At 42.7% G+C, this 22,417-nt stretch overlaps 2 protein-coding genes across 2 annotated transcripts in view; both read left to right on the top strand.

The window, feature by feature from the left end:
• Positions 1 to 9,575, top strand: part of PTGFRN (prostaglandin F2 receptor inhibitor) — an 86,512-nt gene extending 76,937 nt beyond the window's left edge. The window contains exons 8-9 of the mRNA XM_043999517.1: positions 6,380 to 6,685; positions 9,077 to 9,575. Of these exons, the coding sequence (XP_043855452.1) occupies positions 6,380 to 6,685; positions 9,077 to 9,243 (473 nt within the window). The 3' untranslated portion in view covers positions 9,244 to 9,575. The remainder of the gene's footprint in view (positions 1 to 6,379; positions 6,686 to 9,076) is intronic.
• An 11,310-nt stretch (positions 9,576 to 20,885) lies between these two features.
• The window catches only part of CD101 (CD101 molecule), a 50,042-nt gene continuing 48,510 nt past the window's right edge, over positions 20,886 to 22,417 (top strand). Inside the window, exon 1 of the mRNA XM_043962958.1 lies at positions 20,886 to 21,006. Within this exon, the coding sequence (XP_043818893.1) occupies positions 20,961 to 21,006 (46 nt within the window). The 5' untranslated portion in view covers positions 20,886 to 20,960. The remainder of the gene's footprint in view (positions 21,007 to 22,417) is intronic.

Below are 22,417 nucleotides of genomic sequence, written 5' to 3' on the forward strand. Positions count from 1 at the left end.
CAAGTTGAAGTTGTCTTCTTGCAACAGGATTTCTAGTTGACCTTGTTTATGGTTACCAAGGTCTTGAGTCTTATTACTAACTCTCTTCTTTGATACTGTCTCCTGTCAATCATTGGTCCTTTCTGTGGCCAGTTTTCTTACTCCATGGTACCTACTGTTCTCTGTGTTAGCTTTTTTTTTTGGGGGGGGGGGCAATGAGGGTTAAGAGACTTTCCCAAGGTCACACAGCTAGTAAGTATCAAGTGTTTGAGGCCAGATTTGAACTCAGGTCCTTCTGAATCCAGGGCTGGTGCTTTATACACTGTACTACCTAGCTGCCTGCTGTGCTAGCTATCTTGAAAGATGTATTCTCTTTACCCATATCTTCAGTTTTAAGTTTTTTGGATCAGATTCATATACTTCTTCAGGGAAATTTATTTTTTACCAACACGTCTTAGGTGAATCTGTTGCTGGCCAAAAGCTCATCATTCCTGTATTTTAAGCTGTGGTTCAGGCATCTAAAGAGTGTTCTCAGATACCATCTCTTTAACCACTTGTCCTTGTCTAAGATCTGATTTCTCATCTGAAGCTTCCACATTCAGTTGACACTGGTGATGAAAAATACTACAAGCCTCTAAGGTTTTAGTTGATTTTTTTAAACCTAGGAATACATGATTTCTATCAGTGCTTTCTAAGTGTCTTCTTTTTTTTTTTCCAAAAGAAATAATTTTTTATTGATCTTTTGCTTTTTTTACATCACCAAAAGCTCTCCCAGTGGCCCTCCCCTCCCCTTCCCTTCCTGGAGAGCCAGCCTATATGGCAATATTTTTAAAGAAAAAGAAGAGAAAAAAGAAACCAACAAAACTGATCAATGCCTTGCAAAAATATGAAAATAAAAGAAGTGAGACAGTGGAGGGGTCCTCTCTTATGTGATCTGTGGAGCCATTCTTGTTTCAGCATTCTCTGTGGATTGTTTTGTGGTAGTTCTTTGCATGTACGTTGTTGGAGTCATACAACATTTGTATGTTGTTTTCTTGGCCCTGCTTGCTTCGGTCTTGCTTCATCATATTGTGTAAATCCATGCTCCTCTAGATTCATCATCTTTATGATTTCTTCCAGCACAGGAGTCTTCCATTACATTCATGTGCCACAATTTGTTTAGCTATTCTGTAATTGATGAGCATTGACTTTGTTTCCCAATGCTTTGCTATCACAAAAAGTGTCATTATAAATATTTTGTGGCATGTGGGGACTTATTTCTTTTCCATGGCTTCCCTGGGATGTATCTACATTCCCTCTTGAATTGCAATTTCTCCCCACATGAATAACCGTCTTTGGTAGCTTTCTTCAGTTTTGACAAGACTCAGGAGTTTCTCTTTTAGGTCTCAGATATATGACCCAGAGAAAATAGTGGCCTTCTCAATTATTTATATAAGGTAGACAGATAAATGCCTTCTTAACCTATCTGCGCTGATACTCATTTCTTCCATTCCAGTCCAATAGGTATTTATTAAGTGCCTACTATGTGCAATTTAGTGTAGTAAGCTCTGGGAATATGAAAACATAATGAAAAAGTAGATCCTTCCAAAATGCCTACTATGTTCCAGGTACTATGTGAATAATGACAAAAATGAAACATTCCCTGACCTGAAGTGGCTTAATACATTCTATCAGGATAAAAACAAATACATAGTATATAGAAGATAAATACAAGGTAATGGGGTAGAGGGTTTTGGGAGGAACGTTAACAGCAGGGAAAGGGACTGAGATGGAGGAGGAGGGGGAAGATCTCTCCTAGGAGACGGCATGTGAGCTGAATTATGAAGGAAACTAGCAGTTCTAGGATTGACAGCGAGGTGGTACGGTCAACAGAACACCAGGTCTGGAGTTAGGAAGACCTAAGTTTAAATCCAACCTCAGAAACTTGCTAGCTCTGTAACCTTGGGCAAGTCACTTTACCCTGTTTGCCTCAGTTTCCTCATCTGTAAAAATGAACTGGAGAAGGAAATTTCTAGTATCTCTGCCAAGAAAATCCCAAATGAGATCACTGAGAGTTGGACACAACTGAAACAACTGAAACAACTGAATGACAAACACAAAGGGATTCTGAGTGGTAGAAGTGAGAAAGGAATCTATTCCCAGAATAGGGGACAGCCTGTGAAAAGTCACAGAGGTAGGAGTCTGGCAAGTAGTCTACTTTTGCTGGATTGTAGAGTATAAGTAGGAGAATGATGTGACAAAGGCTTGGAAAGGTCGATTAGAGCTCAGTTGGGATGGGCTTTAAGTGCCAAGCTGAGGAGTTTATACTTTAACCTGGAGGTCATAGGAAATTGTTGAGGTTTCTTGGGCAAAGGATCTGTGCCTTAGGAAGCTTTTTTGGTTGGTTTTGTCGCAGATGGTTTGGGGAGGGTAAAAACTGGAATCCAAGAGCTAAGTTCAGAAGGTCTTGCTTCCTGATAGTCAAGATAATGAGGAAATATGAACTAGGGATGGTGGCGGGATGAGTAAAAAGAAGGGAGAGCTGTCATGAAAATAGAATCACCAAGACTACACTTGTAGCTGTGAATACACATCACCCATCCATGAAGCCAAGAAGCAGCTTCCTCCTGGGCTAGTCCAGCTCTCAGTGCTACAGAAAGTAATGGGCGATTACAGAAAGTGAATCGGTATCCCTGAGCTCCAGAGGTTATGGGGTCCCTCCTCTTTCCATCCTTCTCTGTGACAGTCTTTGACCCTCTATCTTTCTGACACAGGTCCGAATTCCCCTTTATCTTCTTCAGAGTCTTTTCCTTCTTAATACCTTCCTCAAAACACTTCTAAGTTCCAAGTAATTATGACACTTTAAAGAGGAAAGGTGAGATGATATTCATGTAGTGAGTGGGAAGGTATGATAGAAATATGGCTGGATACCTGGATTCCTAACTTTTTTTTTCCTGTATTACCATATTGGACCACTCAGGTCTTTGTTCCCCCATCCCCTGTAGAAGGTCAACCCAGTCTAGTGCTTGCTTACATAGTGCCTCAAACACAGTTGGTGCTTAATAAATGCTTGTTGACTTGATTCACGTTGGCATATCTAGATAGAACTCTAATGGGTAGAAAAGATGTGATGGATGATTAGATCCATAAATTGATGGAAAATTATTTTTCCCCAAGTCAGAACTCTTAAAATGTGTGAACTCTTGGGGCAGCTAGGTGGCACAGTGGATAGAGCACCAGCCCTGGAGTCAGGAGTACCTGAGTTCAAATCTGGCCTCAGACACTTTACATACTTACTAGCTTTGTGACCCTGGGCAAGTCACTTAACCCCAATTGCCTTACCAAAAACAAAACAACAACAACAACAACAAAATGTGTGAACTCTGCTTTGTAAACTTTAGAGCACCACAGAGATGGGAGTTGTTATTATCTCATCTCATTTGGGCTCCCTCTTGTCCTCCCTACCCCCTATAATATCTTTCTCCTTCTCTATCCTCTTTTGGTCTAATGGTATATGTGTTAGACATCCAGGATAGTATTCCATGCCAGGTTCCAGGTTAGGGTCCTCATAACTAAAGAAGGGAAGAGAAATCTCTTAAAGCAACAAGGAAGTGGTGTTTTGGCCCACAAAGCCCTTGTATGAAGTGTGCCAAACTCAATCTTTTCAGTGCTCTTCCTGTGTGTATTGAGGTCTTTGAGCAGAGAAGGGCTAGCCTCCTCTTGGAGATCCTGAAGGCTCAGGTGAGGGTTAGAGTAGATGATTCCTGAGGTCCTTCCAACCCTGAGATTCTGTGGGCCTATGACTGAACCAGCCACTCTGCTCTTTGCATACAAAGCCTTATTCTCCAGCATAATTGCAGCCAGCTCTGGCTGGCTGTTATCTTGCAGGCCACAGCCTGTGGAACTTTGCCCTTTTGGTTTGTATGTGGGTTGAAGAGTCTGACTAATTAAAAACAAATTGTGATTAGGTTTCCTTCAAGCATCTTATGGGCTTTCGGGGGATTCTTTTTGTTATGTGGCCCTGTGGCATAGATAAGGCTTGTGCCAAAGCATCTCAGCAATGGAAATGGGATGGGGGGTCAGGAATGTGCTGCCCCTCCCTACCTCAGAGATAATGGTTCTTATGTTGGTGGAGGGTATGTTTTTCATGTTATTTTTCAGTATTAATAATAATAACTAACACTACATATGTTATCACTTGTTGCCCACAACTCTGTGAAGTAGATACTATTATCCCAATTTTACATATAAGGAAACTGAGATTGAGCGAGGTAAAGAGATTTAAATGCCTAGGGTCACAAACAGCTAATAAGCATCTGAAGTAGAATTCAAACTCAAGTCATTTGGACTCTGAGTGGAGCACTCACTCTATCTCAGTATAAGTTGTAAACTGGACCATTTACACCAGGGCTTCTTGAACTTTTTCCACTCACAAACCCTTTCTACCCGAGAAGTTTTTATGCAACCCTGGGTATATAGGTATATAAAATAGATATGCATAACCTTTTACTGTTGCCAAATTTTTCGTGACCCCCACATTCAGTTATGTGACTCCATATGGAGTTGCAACCCACAGTTTTTTTGTTTTTTTGGTTTTTTTTTTGTGGGGCAATGGGGGTTAAGTGACTTGCCCAGGGTCACACAGCTAGTAAGTGTCAAGTGTCTGGGGCTGGATTTGAACTCAGGTCCTCCTGAATTCAGGGCCAGTGCTTTATCCAGTGCTCCACCTAGCTGCCCCCCGCAACCCACAGTTTTAAGAAGCTTTGATTTGGAGAATCTCATTTTAGAAAAATACCCAAGTATTTGTTTAATATATAAGTATCTTAAAAACATCAGCATTGTTGCATTGCCTTTTCTCTTGCCCTTAGTGTATTTTGACAAATTAATAATAAATGTATTAATTTTCATTGTTTAGAAAATTAGATATTTAAATTAAATAGCTTTGTGGGGTGTACTTTTTTTTTTTTAAATCCATTGGCCTGGCCAGAATCCTTCCCAAAGCTTCTGGCTGATGGCAGCAACATCTCTAACCTGAAGAAGCTGACTCCTTATACCACTTATCCCACTGTTGGCTGTATTTCCAAATAGTCTAAGAATTATTACTTGTCCCAAAGACTTTATTTCTCTTAGGCCCATGTTAATTTATTTGCTTCTATTAGAACTTTAATTTTGCAAAGTACTTTACAATTCAGCAACATGACTCTCTGGGGCTATTTGACCATCTCCAATTTCCTTGGTCTGACTTTTTAAAAAATTATTATTAAATATTATAATCTTAAGCACTTTTCCAGAAGAAAAAAAAATGTAATGCGTGGCCATTGAATTCTAAACTGTTCTTATTTCTCAGAATTCTCTTCCTATCTTTTTCAGTGTTCAAGCAAACATTTTACATCATTTCAGTAATGTGTATATGGCTGTGTTCTTTAGCCTGATATTTCAGGTATACTTGTTTTGACTTTGAAAATAATGCCACTCCCCAATCTTGAAGAAGTTTGACATTTCAGAATTGTCCAGTGGGTGTTCTCATGGGTGTCTGTCTGTCTGTCTTTCTCTCTCTCTGTCTCTCTCTCTCCCCCCCCCCTTCCCCCTCCCCTTCTCCCCTTTTCCCCCTCTCCCTCCCTCCTTCTCCCTCTCCCTTTCTCTCCCTCTCTCTCTCTTCCTCTCCCCATCTCCTTCTCCCTCTTTCTCTTTCTCCCTCTACCCTCTCCTTCTCCCTCTCTCCCTCCCTCCCCTACTTGTCATTTGAAATGGATATTGCATGGCTTCCTATTAAGAAGTATAGGAGGGGCAGCTAGGTGGCACAGTGGATAGAGCACCAGCCCTGGAGTTAGGAGGACCTGAGTTCAAATCCGGCTTCAGACACTTAACACTTACCAGCTGTGTGACCCTGGGCAAGTCACTTAACCCCAACTGCCTCACCAAAAAACAAAAAACAAAACAAAAAAAGAAGTACAGGGAGGGTATGAGTGAGTAGTGGGCTATTGACCCATTTCATGGCTAAGATTTACCCAGTGTTTCCAAGTTTGTAAAGTACTTCTTATGTATCATCTCCTTTGACCCTCACAAATAGGTACTGTTATTATGCATATCTTACGGAGAAGGAAACTGAGCTGAGCAAGGTTGAGTGACTTTACCTGCTAGTAAGTGTCTGAGGGAGGATTTGAATTTAGTTCGTTCTGGCTCCAAGTCCAGTGCTCTATCCACTGCTGTGCCATCTGGCTTCCTCTCTTTTTAGGGTCCTATTTCCTGAGGTGTTTAGAAATTGATCTGCCCAGAGAGCAGTTTTATATTCTGCACTAGTCTTAGGAATATTTCCGCAACGTGGTCATTTTATTCCTCTGTTATTTTCCAGGTTTGGGTACAAAGACCCTGATCCATACACTCCACTGACTACGCTTTCTCGTTTGATTGCCCACTCTAGATGACATGTCTTTTGATGTCTCCTGGTTCGCCATCCATTCCTTTACCTTGGACAAACCAGCTGTCCTCCTGTCTTCGTTGGATCGGAAAGGCATTGTGAACAAGGCCCGGAGAACCTGGAAGAGTGACCTGAGCCTAGAGAAGACCAGCGTGATGGAGTTCCTTCTACAAGTTCACGGCTCTGAGGACCAAGATTTTGGCAACTACTTTTGTGCTGTGATACCATGGATCAAGTCGACCACAGGGTCCTGGCAGCGGGAGACAGAGATCAAATCCAAGCCCATCTTTGTAACAGTGAAAATGGATGGTAAGGACATCACGTGCTTGTTTTTCTCAGTGTTTGTGAAGTGCCCTCTGTCTGCTTTATTGTAGCCAACAGCACAGGGACCTACCTAGTGTGAACAATTTGTCTCAGTGAATATTGCTTTCTATCTAGGACAGGGATGATTCTTAGCTTTTGAAGGGATAATAGATCCCTTTAACAGGCTGGTGAAGTCTATGGAAGCCCTCTCAGTATATTGTTTTGTTTTGTTTTTATCACTTTTTTTTTTTTTTAGTGAGGCAATTAGGGTTAAGTGACTTGCCCAGGGTCACACAGCTAGTAAGTGTTAAGTGCCTGAGGCTGGATTTGAACTCAGGTACTCCTGACTCCAGGGCCGGTGCTCTATCCACTGTGCCACCTAGCTGCCCCTCAGTATATTGTTTTTTAAATGTGTAAAATAAAATACATAGGATTACAAAGAAAGTCAATCATGCCAAGATGTGGCTATTAAAGTATTAAAAAAAAAAACCAACAAATTCAGGTTCCCCCTCAAATTTGTTCATGGGGGTCTGTGAACCCCAGGTTAAGAATCTCTGATTTTGACATGGGTCTAAACCTAACCACCACAGAAGAAATAAGTAGCTAAAGCTGATTGGTTCTAGCTGGTGTAGACCTGTTAAGAAGATGCTAGATATCTTCATGCCCTTTGAACTTCTGTGGAAATGCCCTCCTTGCTTCCTCCTGTTCTTAACTTGGATTTTTTCCCAGATGTAATGGGAAGGGGGAAGGAACGATTTAATTAAACAGATGTTTATCAGGTTCCTGCTGTGTGGGGATCATAGAACTAGGCCCTAGGGGAGATACAAAGTTCAAACCCTTCCCTGTCCTGATGGATCTTTCAGTCTAGTAGGGAAAACGACTACAGAAAATATGTCCATTTTCTAGATAAAGCCAACTGTGTAGAGAGACCCACCCCAGACCCATCCTCCCCCATTTGATGCAACATGAGATTAGCAACTCACCCCTTTGACACAAACATCAGTTACTTCTTAGAATCGATACTAGACTAAAGACTGACCGCCCATTTCCTCTCTGCCAGCCTGCAGGACTGTCAGTGTGTGGGTGGGTGGGGAAAGCAGGCTTTCCGTTTTGGGTAGACATTGTTGGGTTTATGTGACAACTATTGATGTTTTACCTCCATATGTGAGTATTGGTGTAAAGCAACTCAATGCATGAAAATGTAGTTTTGTAGAAAATATTAATAGTGACGATTTGCTTTGCAAAAGGATCCACATAGTATTTCTTTAATTTGCCAGTTTTGATCATGTTTGACTTACAAACATTTGAATTTCTTCACAAATTTTGGGAACACATATACTGATCTAAAAGTAAGGTATCCTTCATTGGGAGGCAGGGGGACCAATGTATGTGATTTCCTCAGCACAGGGAACTCCTAGTGAAGAAACATTTCCAGTGTTCTAGAATGCCCTCTCTTCCATAACTTATAATCTTAGAGAGTTACCATGAACACAGAGTGGTTAAGCATCTTGCCCAAGGTCATACAACCAGAATGAATCAGATAGAATTTGAATCCAGGTCTTCCCGACTCCAGGGCTGGCTCTCTCTCTATCCAGTGTGTCACGCTGCCTCTCATGAGGAATTCTTATAGTCTCCAACCCCCTGTTAATTAAAAAAAGGGGGGGGGGCAGAGCCAAGATGGCGGAAGAAAGGCAGTGACTCGCTTGAGGTCTCCCCAAGACTCCTCCAAATACCTTCAAATAATGCCATAAGACAATTCATGGAGCAGCAGAACCCACAAAAGGACAGGGCGAAATCATTTTCCAGCCATAAAAAATGACACTCAGAGATGGCCAAATGAGTTGGGGTTTTTTCCTCCTACTCCTCACTTGAGAGGACAGAATGGCAGCATTAACCAGGTGAGGAGAACACAGGCCTAGATTCTGCTGTGGTTCTTAACCTATTTTCCTTACCTGTGGGTCACAAGGGGAAATGACTTACCTCTTTCCTCATCTCCACATAAGACAGAAGTACTGGCATGCCCTGCCTAAGTCATGGGACTTTTTTTTTTTTTTTTGTGGGGCAGTGGGGGTTAAGTGACTTGCCCAGGGTCACACAGCTAGTAAGTGTCAAGTGTCTGAGGTCGGATTTGAACTCAGGTCCTGAATCCAGGGCCGGTGCTCTATCCACTGCACCACTTAGCCGCCCCTGTCATGGGACTTTTTGAGATAGTATTTAGTAAGTCCTGAATAAATGTCTGGGTGGAATCAAATTGAATTTGGGAGAAGGGACATCAGGCTAATTAAAAAGCAAGTAATTAAGAAAATATTCACCCATTTTGACTGTATGAAGTACCGTCATCAAGATCAGACCTGGCTTGGCTGATTTTCTTAACCTTGTTCTTCCTCTTCCACACAGTACTGAATGCCTTCAAGTATCCCCTATTAATCGGCATCAGCCTCTCCACCGTTATCGGACTCATCTCCTGCCTCATAGGCTACTGCAGCTCTCACTGGTGCTGCAAGAAGGAGGTCCAGGAAACGAGACGAGAACGACGAAGACTCATGTCGATGGAAATGGACTAGGCGTGCGTGCCTGGCAAAGATGGACAGTCTTTCTGGGAGAGAGATGGGTGAGAAGAGGACAGTGACATTTTAGAGTGAAGTGTTTGACACTAACAAAAGAAAAGTCCTCTCTAATCTCAGGTGGGACTTCCAGCTCTCTCTTTTCTGCATGTTAAGAACCGAGAGCACGGGACATGTTTACCAGTATTGACTCTTCCAGTGGCACTTTCTGAAGGGACGCTCTTTTCTGGAGATAGCGGTTGTTTCCTAGGGTGGATGTTTTCCCAAGTGAGGCTTTTTAAACAGTGAACTTTGTCTGATTTTTTTTCCTTACCCATTTTTAGACCCTCCTATAAACTCTGTGTTTTATATATATATATATATATATATATATATATATATATATATATATATATATATATATATATATATATATATATGTGTGTATATATATATATATATTGTCTATTGAGAGGGGTTGTGGAGAGAAGTGGGGTGGCAGAATTTAAAAACCTTTGTCTTGGATGAATATTAGCTTGCTCACTCCAATAGGTCGGTCGCTGTCGACTTGGAGGCGCTGTTGCTAAGATCTCCTAAATGAGACGTGCTAGTACTGCTCACTGCTCAGAGACAGCATGGCACTGTTGCTAAAAGCCACTCTGTGGCTTTTATCATCATCCCCCTATTTTCAGGGGTTTAAGCTACACATTACATGGAAACTTAGTTTCCTATTGAATTGGAAGGCATTTTTGCTTCTTTGTTCCCTCTGTTCTTTCAGTGTTAGAATATCGGCCACCCTAGAACCTGACACTCCACCGAACACCTTACCTTGCCACCTCAGCCTTAAAAATGTAAGTGAAGTAAAAATTCAGCAACCCCCCTCACTAGTGGCAATAGGTAGGCCTGGGAAGAAATGGAAGACTGGTGGGGGGAGGGATGCCAACTTTTAGCATAGGCAGCTCTGAGTATTCCCTTCCCTCAAGTGAGCATTTGGATGAGCTGGGGAGGCAGGCCTCCGAGGCTGACCTTGTACTGCTCAGGGGAGGGGTGGCAAAGAGATGGCACATAGAAGAAGCTGCCAGCACCTCCACTCTCCTACCTTCGAGGCATCCACTTTGGCCGCCACTCTGCTGGGCCCCATGGGAGCACCTGCAGAAACCTAACATTCCGGTCTTGCTGCTTTGACTCCCTCAATAGTTTTGCCAAGACAGTCTTACCTGAAAGGAATCCAAAACAAGGCGGAAAAGCCATTCTTTTCCATGGCCTTTTTTCATCCACCAGGTCTTTTTAGGAAGCGCAACAGGGTGTTAAGGGGAGAGGGTATGGTTAGGAAGAGGAATGAAATCCATCTATTTATTCTCACGTAAAGAGCCTGCTGAATGAATACCAGTCTCTTTCGCTTGACTGTGTCAGTCAGGGATGGGACAGTGGGTCAGAGCAGAGAGAAAGAAATGGTATTTGTCCTGAAGCTCTCTTTTTTTTTCCCTCCTGCTTTTAAAAAAGATTTCTCCCAGCACTCTCCTGCTTTCCAAAGTGTCTCAGACCCCGGCATGGCCTTTCTGAAGCATCCCAGTGGGGTTTTCTGAGGCCCATTGATGACTCATGGCCTAGATTCCTGTCTGCTTTGCTTTTATTCTCTCTCTGAAGGAGCAGTCACAGTGTTGTCTTCCAAGGAAAGGGAGGGTGGGGGGTGGGGAATAAATTGTTTTGAGCAATAAAGTCAGGTCCCAAAGAAGAGCATTCATGCACTCCCATTTCCTCTTAATTGGCAGGATGAGCCCTTCCCTTTCCCCCTCCCCCAGCTCCTCTTCCCTCCCTCCCTCCCTCTCCTTACCTATTCTCACTGATTACAGTGTCCAGGATCATGTGGGCTTCCATATTGATTCCCCTCTGTTCTGCTAATAGAGAGGGTTGCTCACGCAATACTGAGTATTCTCTCTGGGCCACTAGAGTCTTTAGTGCCCAGGGCGAGAATACTCCCTGAGGACAGTAGCAGGGCCCTGAGCACCCCCACATTGATGCCCTTTATAGAACAAGAGTAGGGATGGCCAGAGGGAGAAACTGTAGGATTTTAATAGCATTGAGTCTTTGTCCTCCCCACCACCCACCCGGCAAACCCTGCCCCCCTAACCCCAGCCCTGTGCTAACACTAAAATAGACACCCTTTCTTTGCGGTATTACGTCCAAGGAGAGAGGTGTCAGGCTTTTCTAAAGGCACCAATTCTCAAATCAAGAAGTTGACATTGGGACTTTTACTAGTAAATAGCCAGCACACTCTGAGCACTTTGGGGTCTTCCATTTTGCTAAGAGAAAACTCAGGGTTTTCATAACTCAGGCCTTTCTTGTTAGTAGAGAAGGGCGCCCAGCTATTGATGAGGGTGGGGGGAGGTGGAGGGGATGGGGAACCTTGCTGCCCTGGTAGGGTTGAATGCTATGTAATGGATCGGTTGGCCAATACCACTAGCATTAGCAGGGCTGTGTGGGGAATCGTGCCCTGTGCCTTTTCCTTTACAAGCTGATGCTGCTGGTCAGAGCTGATACTGCAATGTTAGGAGCTGCCCCAAAATATCTGCTTCCAGAGCTCTTGTGAGGGATGCAGATCCAGAACACCATGCCAAAAAACAAAACAAAACACAAAAAACCTTGCATTGACTTGGAAAATAAACTTTGCTGATCATTTGTCTGTCTCTCTATCCATCCTCTCTCTCTTTCTTTAGTGTGAAATGTGTTGGTATGGGCCCTCTTGGGGATACCATGTAGGGGTCCCTGTGGAGAGGTTCCTGCCATCAATAGCAGTTGGAATGATGGGGGGGGTGTCCCAGAACCCCTGATGCTGACGAGTCGCCACTTATATTTGTTTATTTGAGCAACTTGATGGTTATAAACATATTCCCTAGAAAAAGCCTAGGGCTTATTCACAGGAGTGAATCTTAAATAACCAAAATTTATAGACATACTGAAGTTGTTGTTGTTGTTATTGTTGTTGTTTTTTGAAAACACAAACTGACACCCTAAAGAAAGTCTCTTGGGACAATGAAAATGCAGAGACTCATCTATCGCATTTAAAGATTTTTTGTTAAGTTCCCTTCATTTGACTGCTAGTGTTTTCCATTCTCCCCATTCTCCTAGCATTCCCCTGAAATCCCAGCACAGGAAGACCCCTGGTATCAAGACCCTTCTGTCTACTTTCCCTTCTGCATTTTGTTCTACAGACTCTTGGCAGCCATTACTTTGTCACTGAAGTCAGTGACCCAGAGACTGAGCCTTCCCAGCAGGGACAATAAGCAATATACAACTTGCTACTCGCAGAAAAATCTGAACTATTTTTTAGCTTTGCAACTGACAACAGAGGAAGAAGGGAACCAGGGCCCGGGTAAGTGCATTCTTCTTCCTCTGATCCACCAAGTTCCTAATGACACACCCGGCATGCACATCGCTTGGGGAGAAAGTATAGACTTTTTCCTACACAAGAAACAACGACCGGAAACACCAGCTCACAAATCTACAAAAACTTGCTTAGACAAATGGTTTGCATATTTTTGTCCATACTCAGTGTCATTTGAACTGATTATATTGTGTTTTATACTGTGATCACAAATAATATGCAATACACAGTCTGTTTTTTTTCTAATTTCATTAAAGAAAGTTTAATTTAAAGTCAAAGTGTATTAAGAGCTTGATATTTATTGGGCTTTTTCTTTTCTCCTTTCCCATGGCAAGATGAATGTTGTGTGTCCTTGGTTCTCTTTATTTGGTAAAATTTTCCCCTTTGAACCCTGAAAGCATTTTAGATTGTTCTCAAGGATAGAAAAGCATATAAATTTACTAGGCCTCGGTGAAACTGATGTGGCGTGATGCCACACAGAAAGGGAAGGGTAGAAACAAGCCTCCCTTTTAAGAAAGTCTTTGGATGCTAGACAGTTCTGTTTGGTGTACCCCCTTATCTCCCTCTCATATTACCTGGTAGGTATCTGACTGACCTACAGGATGAAAGTAGGAACTGTTGTTCTTCCAATTTTCAACAGAGGAAATAAGCACATGTGTTCCGTGACCTGGTCATGGCTAGAAGAGTTTGGGGACTTGTGAGCCTATGGGGAACTAATGCGTGTGTTTGGAATTCAGCCCATTTTGGTTGTGGATTGGAACTGAGGGAAGATGTAGGGTGCCCAACACCACTCCTCCTTCCCCCACCCCACAGAGAGCTCAGGAGCTTGGAAATAGCAGTTGGAAAGAGTCAGTGGCCCCCATGATTCTCTAGGTTTTCTCAGATCCTCTATGAGTCATGCGATTGCCTCACTCATATTCTTTCTCTCTTAGGAGGAAATAACACCAGACTTACTGGTGTGAGTGGAATCAGGCAATAGGATCATAAGCTTTAGGGCCTGAAATGACCTCAGGCCATCTATTCTAGGACCTCCATTTTACAGATAAGGAAAATGAGATCCAGAGAGGCGAAATAAGTTAATAAGCTAGTAAGTAGCAGGGACAAGATTCAAACCCAGATCTACTGACTCCAATTGCATTATTCTTTCCACTATGTCATTTTGCCTCTATAGTAGGAGTTGGTTTGCTTGTCCTAAAAAAAATCACATATGCCAAGGCTGAGATGGCTTTGTCACTGGTAGATTTTGAAATGGATTAAAGTCTATCAAAGATAAATGTTGTCTATTAACATGCCTTTCCTTCCTCTCCCATCTTTATTCTGATTCCCATTTACTCTAGTCAACCTGTAAATTAATCCCTACCCAGGCAGCAGTGTGGTACAGTGGAAAGGGCATTGCATTTGTAGTCAGATTTCAGTCCTGGGTTTGAATTCAGTCTCTGCTACTTATTACCTGTGTAGCCTTGGGCAAGTCACATTAAGGAACATGGATTTCTTAGAACCCACTGAATCCAGTCCCAGTATTTTACAAACCCAGGGTGAGAGTGACTTTCCCAGGGTCACACAGCTAATAAGTATCTTAATCAGAATTTAGACCTATTGCCCTGACTCCAAGGCTTACCCTGGACCCAGTGGGTGGTTGCCATTGCAATTTGAACCCAAACTGTTGGTCTCTTGGCAACAGGCAAGTCTGGGTCTGGGCCTTCAGAATATTCAAGAGACCAGTAAGTTTGTCACATTAGATTTCAAGAGTACTCGAGGACCAAAAGGGGAAGAATTACACACTTTCCTTTACTCTGTCTTTTAGCTCTTTTCTCTTTCCTCAATGTCAACCTTACTTGGGCTTATTGATTGACAAGCATTTATTAAGGGCCTACTGTGTGCTAGCTACTAAAGACCCCAAAACAAAAGTGATCAAATAAGGTACCATGTTGAGTGCTTTGCAAACCTTAAAGCACTATATAAAGGCTAGCTATTATAAGTTACTGGGGAAGCCAGGTGATGCAGTGGATAGAACACTGAGCTTGCAATCAGAAAGTCTCATCTTCCTGAGTTCAGATCCAACCTCAGACACTTACTAGCTGTGTGACCCTGGGCAAGTCACTGAATTCTACTTGCCCCACTTCCTCATCTGTAAAATGAGGTGGAGAAGAAAATGGCAAATGACTCCAGTATCTCTACCAAAAAAAAACCCAAGTGGGATCACAGAGTCGGACACAACTGAAACGACTCAACAACAAAATTATTACTTCCTATTAGACTTTGTGCTATGTACTATAAAAATAATAACAACGACTAATATTTATATAGAGCTTACTGTGTGCCAGGTATTTTGCTGAGCATTTTATAACTATTCTCTCATCTGATCCTCATACCAACCTTGGGAGGTTAGGTACTATGATAATCCCCATTTTATAGATGAGTAAATTGAAGCTAATAGGTTAAATGACTTGCCCAGTGTTACAAAGCTAGCAGGTGTCTAAGGCTGGATTTGAACTCAGGTCTTACTGACTCCAGACCTGGCACTCTACTCACTGTGCCACATAGCTACCTTTAGTGATTAATTAGTGTTGTTATTAAAAGTGAGATAGTTCGGGCCAGCTAGGTGGTACAGTGGATAGAGCACCCACCCTGGATTCAGGAGGACCTGAGTTCAAATCCAGCCTCAGACACTTGACACTTATAGCTGTGTGACCCTGGGCAAGTCACTTAACCCTCATTGCCCTGCACCCCCCCAAAAAGTGAGATAGTTCATATCTTCAAGGAATTTACGTTCTAGTTTTATTTATTTATTTTTTTAGGGCAAAGCTAGTAGTACAGGGCTAAGGTTAAGAGAGCTGACTAATCTGGAAGCCAAGACAACATAATAGAGTGAGAAAAGGCCTGAATTAGAATCAAAGGACCAGAATTCATATCTTGGCTCTGTTCCTTGCTTCCTGTGTGTGACTTTAGACAAGCCATTTCGTTTTTTTGGTCCCCTGTAAATTGAAGACATCAAACTTGACTTCTCCGGCCTATCCCAGCTCTGTATCTAAGACCTTCTGTCGCTGGCACTCCCAGATTCTTAGGCTTTACCCATTTCATCAAAGGTTCCTCCATCCAGATGGATATCTTAAAAGGTCAGTTCAGATGCAGAATAGAAGGGAAGCTTTAGGAGCCATTCATAGACCTCATTCATAGGAATTGTGTATGTGAATTGGATCAATTTTACAAGCCTTGTAATGAGTCAGATCTGAAAAAAAAAATATTTCCTTTCACTCATTTTCCCAGAACCGGCACAGATTTATTCTAACAGGACATTTATTTTCCATTGCTTTGTCCATTCATTGATTTTGTTCTTGAAATCAGGAACTACGTTTTAACCTTCCTTTCAACTGATACATTTGCAAGGAAGTGATTCCCAGGTTAATAGAATAATTGTCTCTCTGCTGTTAACACTACTTTTGTTTTGTTTTAATGATACCAACAATTCTCTCTCCCTCCCTCCCCCTCTTTCCCTCCCTCCTTTTTTCTCTTTCTATCTCTCCCCCCTCCCTCCTCTTCCCTTACCCCCTTCCTTTTCTCTTCCCTCTTCCTTTTCCTCCTCCTCCTCCCTCTCCCTCCCTCTCTCTCTCTCTCTCTCTCTCTCTCTCTCCCCTCTTCCCCACTTCCTTTCTTCTTTTCTCCTCTTCTCTTTCTCTCTCTTTCTCCCTCTCCTCCCCTATTTCCCCCCTCCACTTTCCCATCAATATAAAGACCAAGTATGAATTGGTCACTAAAATGGGAAAGTAAGATTGGGATGTGGGGTGGGGGAATCCTCATACAATGACCAGTAATGAACAGTGGATCCTCATAGCAGATGAGTGACTCTGTAAAAAACATGATGCCAATGATTGTCTCCTTATGTCAAACCTTTGTTCCTGTTCATTGTCCTCCAAAAGCATTGATGAAGTGCTTAAGCATTCCTAGTACTGCTCAGAGGGCTGTAGCCAGATTCTGCCTTACTGTTGTTGCTCCCTTGCTTTCTCAACAAGTACAACATTCCTAAAACCATTTTAGATGGGGACTTGAAATAGCAAAAGTGTCTTGTGTGGATGGGTTGGGTTAAAATGGTGGAGGGGGTGAAGTAAAGGACTCCACTCCTTCATTTCCAATAAAATGTAAAGCTACTGAAGGGGAGGGACTATTTTTTTTTATTTGTCTCTCTGTCCCCAGCATCCTGTATAGTATCGAACTGGAAGAGACCTTAGATGTCACCTAATTCAACCCTGTCATTTTACAGATAATGGTCACCAAAGTGAATTTCCTAAAGCGTATGTCTGACCATGCTACTTTCCTCCCCCCACTCAATATATTTTAGTGGCTCCCCGTTACCTTTAGAATCAGAAACATCCTCTGTTTGGCATTTAAACAACTTCAAAACCAGAACCTTTTCTATAATTCAATTTTCTTGCCTAGTCCTCCCCTCTACACACTCTAAAATCGAGCCATATTGGTCTGCACATTCTTCCTCATACACAGTGCTCCATCTCCTACCTACGTACATTTGCATTGGCTGTTCGCCATGTCTGAAATGTTCTTCCGCCTCACCTCCACTTCAGAGAATCTCCTGCTTCCTTCGAGACCCAGCCCCAACACCATGGTTCTGCAGGAGGTCTCTTTTGGAGTCAATCAATAATATTAAACACTTAATATGCGTTAAGTTCTGGGGGATCCAAAGAAAAACTAAAACAACACTTATCCTCAGGGACCTTATATTCTCTTGGTCCCGGGAGCTCTTAGTCGCTTCTCCTCCAAACTTATTTATGTCTACTACATTTCTTGTATATGCCTATATATATGCTTGTTGTCACTTCTATTAGAATGTAAGCTCCTTGAGGGGAGGGACTTTTCACTTTTTATTTCTCTCTCCAAGAAATGTTTGTTGATTGATTGATTGTCCATGAGTTAGGTTTCAAACCCAGTTCCTCTTGTTCAAAGCCTGTGTGTGCTCAAAGCCTGTATGTTCTCCATTATAGCCTGCTACTACAGGCAGCTGTAAGCAGTCAGTCAATTAACTTTTTTTTTTTTTTGGTGAGGCAGTTGGAGTTAAATGACTTGCCCAGGGTTACACAGCTAATAAGTGTCAAGTGTCTGAAGCCGGATTTGAACTCAGGTCCTCCTGAATCCAGGGCTAGTGCAGCCACCTAGCTGCCCCAGTCGATTAACTTTTATTAAACACCTACTATATGCCAGAAACTGTGCTAAGCACAAGAGACACAAAGAAAAGTAAGACAGTTGTTGCTCTCAAGATACCCACAGTCTGATAGATAAACACGTATTGAATTGAATTAATTGTCAAAAATGTGTCTGTTCCTTTTAGTATCATATTATTTAGTGCTTGGAGGAACCCTGGTGTTAATCTAATCTAGTCTTATTTTACAGATGAAGAGGCCTGGAGAGGCTAAGGTTGTTAAATGTGGCAGAGTCAGGATTTGAAACTAGGTATTTTTGTCTCTAAATTTAATACCCTTTCCACTGTGCATTGTTATCTTAAGAGGCTAAGGAATATTGGTCAAAGGGTCCTTACACCAGAGTTCAAACTGCCCTCTACCTTCTGTGTACAAAGGATGGGCCTGGGGTACCAAGGATAAAGAATCTGAGCATCACAGATGCCCCTGAACCCAGGACCACCTAAGCTCTTGGAGGTCAAGACCAGCTTAGAGAAAAGCAAACCCCCCTCATCCCAAGAATTATGTACAGGATTGCAGCCCACCATGGCCCTCATATTAGGCCCTGGCTCCAGACTAGGAAATCCTCATAGTAGCAAATCTTGTTCCCCAAGGGGACTACGCCTCTATCATGATAGTGGCTGTGAGTGGAACAGCTCTTTCTGCGAAAAGTTGCAGACATGGTTGTCTGCCTGGTTGTGGTCTGGGAGAGCCTAACCTCACTTCTCCTTCCTTGCTTCACTTTTCACCTCTCTTCCCCTTTCTTTTGTGCCTTCTAATTAGTCTTGGCTAGTACTAAGAGAACTCACCACTTAAGTCATGGAAGTTAAGATCTCAGGCAAGTCTCTCAACCTCTCTCGGCTTGTTATTCATCTATAAACTAAGGGGTTTGGACCATATGATCTCCAAAGTACCATCCAGCTCTAAATCTATGATCTGTGATCCTATGCCCTACCCAATAAATATTTATTGATCTCTTATATGTAAGTTATTGCACTAAGGCTGGGGGGTCCCAAAAGGTTTCAAAGAAACTGGGCCTAGCCCAGTTGTGATAGCTTAGGTTCTCCTCTTTCTGAGTAAATTCCATGATCCACATGTTTATCTGCATGTTTTCAGGTCCAGTAAGTAGGAGGGTGGGAGGGAAAAGAACAAGCATTATGAAACACGTTACAAATTAGGAGAGTGGATAGGAAGATGCAATGCTTTGTGTTGGGGGGTGGGGAACCTGCTGTGGCAGGTAAAAGAATAGTCTTCTTCCTCAGCCTGCCTCCCAAGACTGGAATGTAAATGTCTTCCCTTCCCATCTCCACCTTTTAGCATCTCTAGGTTCTTTCAGAGCTTAGCCCCAGTGGTATCTCTTCTGGGAGGCCTCCAGCTACTAGTACCTTCCTCACCATTACCAATCTTTGGGGAAACAAAATGTATTGTTAATTTTTCAGGGGTAGAGGGTATAATGATAGATGGGTGTCAAATTTGTGGCAGATAAGTGTTGTTGGAGTTCCTAGGAAGGAGATAGTACCCTGGGCTGGGGTGGTCTGGGAAGGTATCATAGAGGTGGGATTTGAGAACGGTAGATGTTAGATAGGTAGGAGAAAGGATGTTAAATGTGAAGCAATCAGTTCATACAAGTCAAGTCAACAAGCATCTAGTAAGTATTAATTATGTTCCAGGTACTGTGTGAAGCACTAGGGATGCAAATACAAACAGAAAGACAAGCCCTGCCTTCAAGGACCTTATATTCTAAAAGGGGAAGACAACATATAAATGGGAGATGGAAAACAATCGGAGGATGGGGGGGAGAAGGTACCTCTATTCAACCGGACTCGGGAGTGGAGCTAAGAGAAGAATGAAGACATAGCTGACCTGGGCACTTTCCTTAGAATGGAGGCTTCTAGGAAGGCAGCTAGGTGACATAGTGGGTAGAGAACCAGCCCTGGAGTCATGAGGACCTGAGTTCAAATCCACCCTCTGACACTTACTAGCTGTGTGGCAAGTCACTTAACCCTGATTGCCCCCCCCCCCAAATGGAGGTTCTAGGAGAAACTGACCAATCAAGAGAAGATACCAAAGAAATAGTCTATTTCCAGTGTAAGGACAGAAGCAGAGTAAACTTCCAGAGTGAAGAAGTGTGAAGTTCCGGGGTGAAAAGGCTGATGTGGAGAAAGTCAGAAGAGTCAAGAGCGGAACCTGGAGAGGAATTGAGACACAGCTGGCCTGGATGGACAAAATCAAAGGAGGATAAGTTAGGTTTGCTTGGGCTCAAAGTTTCAGTTCTACATGGTCACAGTACAGGGATCGTGAAGCAGATTTGCAGGAGAAAACGTTGGAGACCAGACTATGGAGGGCCTGGAATACTAGAGAATGGAGGTCAGACTTTATATCACAGAGCCTTCTCTCCTTTGACCTTTTTGACCCAGCCCTAAGATTTGAAGCCTGATAGTTAGTGTATCCTTTAACTTGGAAGCAGGGCTGGCTTATCTCTAGGAAGTCCTTTCAGGCAAGTATTAAATGGTGAAGTTCTTTTCCAGCTCAACATTTGTGCCCTGTGATCTTTGAAAACTTTGTTTTCTTTCCCCATTCTAATAAATGAGTTCGGGAGAGCAATCAGAAAGGAGAATGGTTCTGTTCCCTTTATCCTCTCACTTCATTTTTCTGATGAATATGTTGTCCACCCTCCTAGAATGAAGGCTCCCCGAGGGCAGGCTCTGTTTTACTTTTCCTTTGACTCCCCACTGCCTAACACAATGTAGGCATTTGACAAATGTCTGTTGATGGATCATATGTATTTTTCACATATTTAAGGAAATCACAGAGAATTGTAGAAGGCATTCAGCTTCGACTCATCACACAGAAAAAGGCCTATCTTTTAGGAATTTTTTGTTGTTTATCGTTGGTTGGTTGGTTGGCCATTTAAATATATATATATATATATATAATATATAATATTTGAACTAATTTAGATTTTCTCATACACAAATGGAAGGGACTAGGTCAGGGTAGCATTTAGCAACAAGCTTTGTGTTTGCACGCACCTCTGTGTCTCTATAGGCCAAAAACCACAGCCTCGTTTCCTCTTTATGGCTGTGAAGAAAGCTCTCTGTCTGCCACCATCTGTTTTTCAAATAACTTCACTCCACCAGGAAAAGGCCTCATCTCTCCCTCTCCCCATGGGGCCCGGTCCAGTTGTGATGACCTATGTTCTCCTCTTTCTGAGTAAGTTTCATGATCCACATGTTTATCTGCATGTTTCCAGGTCCTGTAAGTAGGAGGGAATAAAGGATGGGAGGGAAGAGAACAAGTATTATGAAGCACTTTACAAATTGGGAGAGTGGATAGGAAGATGGAGTGCTTTGTATTGGGGAGGGGGGAAACTGCTGTGGTAGGCAAAAGAATAGTCCTGCTCCTCAGCCTCTAGATTCCTTCAGAGCTTAGCTCCAGTGGTATTTCTTCTGGGGGGTCTCCAGCTACTAGTGCCCTCCTCACCATTACCATTCTTTTGCATCTATATGTCCCTGTTGCATGTGTTGTCTTTCCATATAGAATATAAGTGCTTTGAGAAATGAGAATATTTCATATCTCCAGTGGCTAGGTCAGCATCTGGTACAGGGTGGGTGGTTAGTAAGTGCTTGTTGAATGATGATAATAGCATTTTGAGGTGTGCAAAAAAAACTTTAAACCCATTCACTTATTTGGGTGTTGGGGCAGGTAGGTCTGGCCCTAGAGGGTAGAAAGATGCCCTACATATAACTTCTGCTCATTACCCCATTGCTCTTCCCAGAACTTCCATTTGTGTCCCCTCTTGCCTTAGATTAAGTCTTCCTGGACCACATGAGGACTCCTGTTGGGAGATGATTGTTGAGGCTATGCTAGAGTGTACAGACAGACATTGAAGGGGCTGACTGAGATGGATAAGGGAGAGAGGAGAAAATGGGGGTGGGAGAGAGAGAATAAGTATTTAAATAGCACCTACTACATGCTCAGTGCTTTACAAATATCATCTGATCCTCGCAACAACCCTGCAAGGTAGATGCTTACTATTACCCTCATTTTATAGTTGAGAAAACCAAGGCAAACAGAGGTTAAGTGACTTGCCCAGGGTCATACAGCTAGTATATATCTGAGGCCAGATTTCAACTCAGGTCTTCCAAGACCAGTGCTCTGTGCACTGTAGTAGCACCTAGCTGTCTCAAGATAAGATTTCTCATTAGCTGAGTTAGGTTGGTGGGTCTAAGATATAACTGGACCAGAAGACAGGATCACAAGGGAGCTTAATGAGATGTTATTGATTTGGGGCTTGAATCTAGAGTTGTTTAGGCTATATTGGAGAGAAGAAGGGAAGTTTTCCTAGGAGTGAATTGAGGCTAAGTGGAAATTGCTTTGGATAGAGTTGGAGGGTACAAAGGAGTCTTGGTTGGGCTGGTAGAGTATTTATAATGTGGGAATGGAAGACTTTTTGTTTGACTGGGGATGCCAAGAGCCTGACGAGCTACACCAGGCCAAGGGAGGGCTATGAGAGGATCAGCGGAAGGAGCTTGGCTGCCCTGACACCAGTATGAGCCGGACCGAACACAGAAAATTAAATAGAGTCGTCAGCCTATATGTATGTTCAGTAAATGTTGACTGA

This window comes from Dromiciops gliroides, chromosome 4 (genome assembly GCF_019393635.1).
Source record: "Dromiciops gliroides isolate mDroGli1 chromosome 4, mDroGli1.pri, whole genome shotgun sequence".
NCBI classification, from domain to species: Eukaryota; Metazoa; Chordata; class Mammalia; order Microbiotheria; family Microbiotheriidae; genus Dromiciops; species Dromiciops gliroides.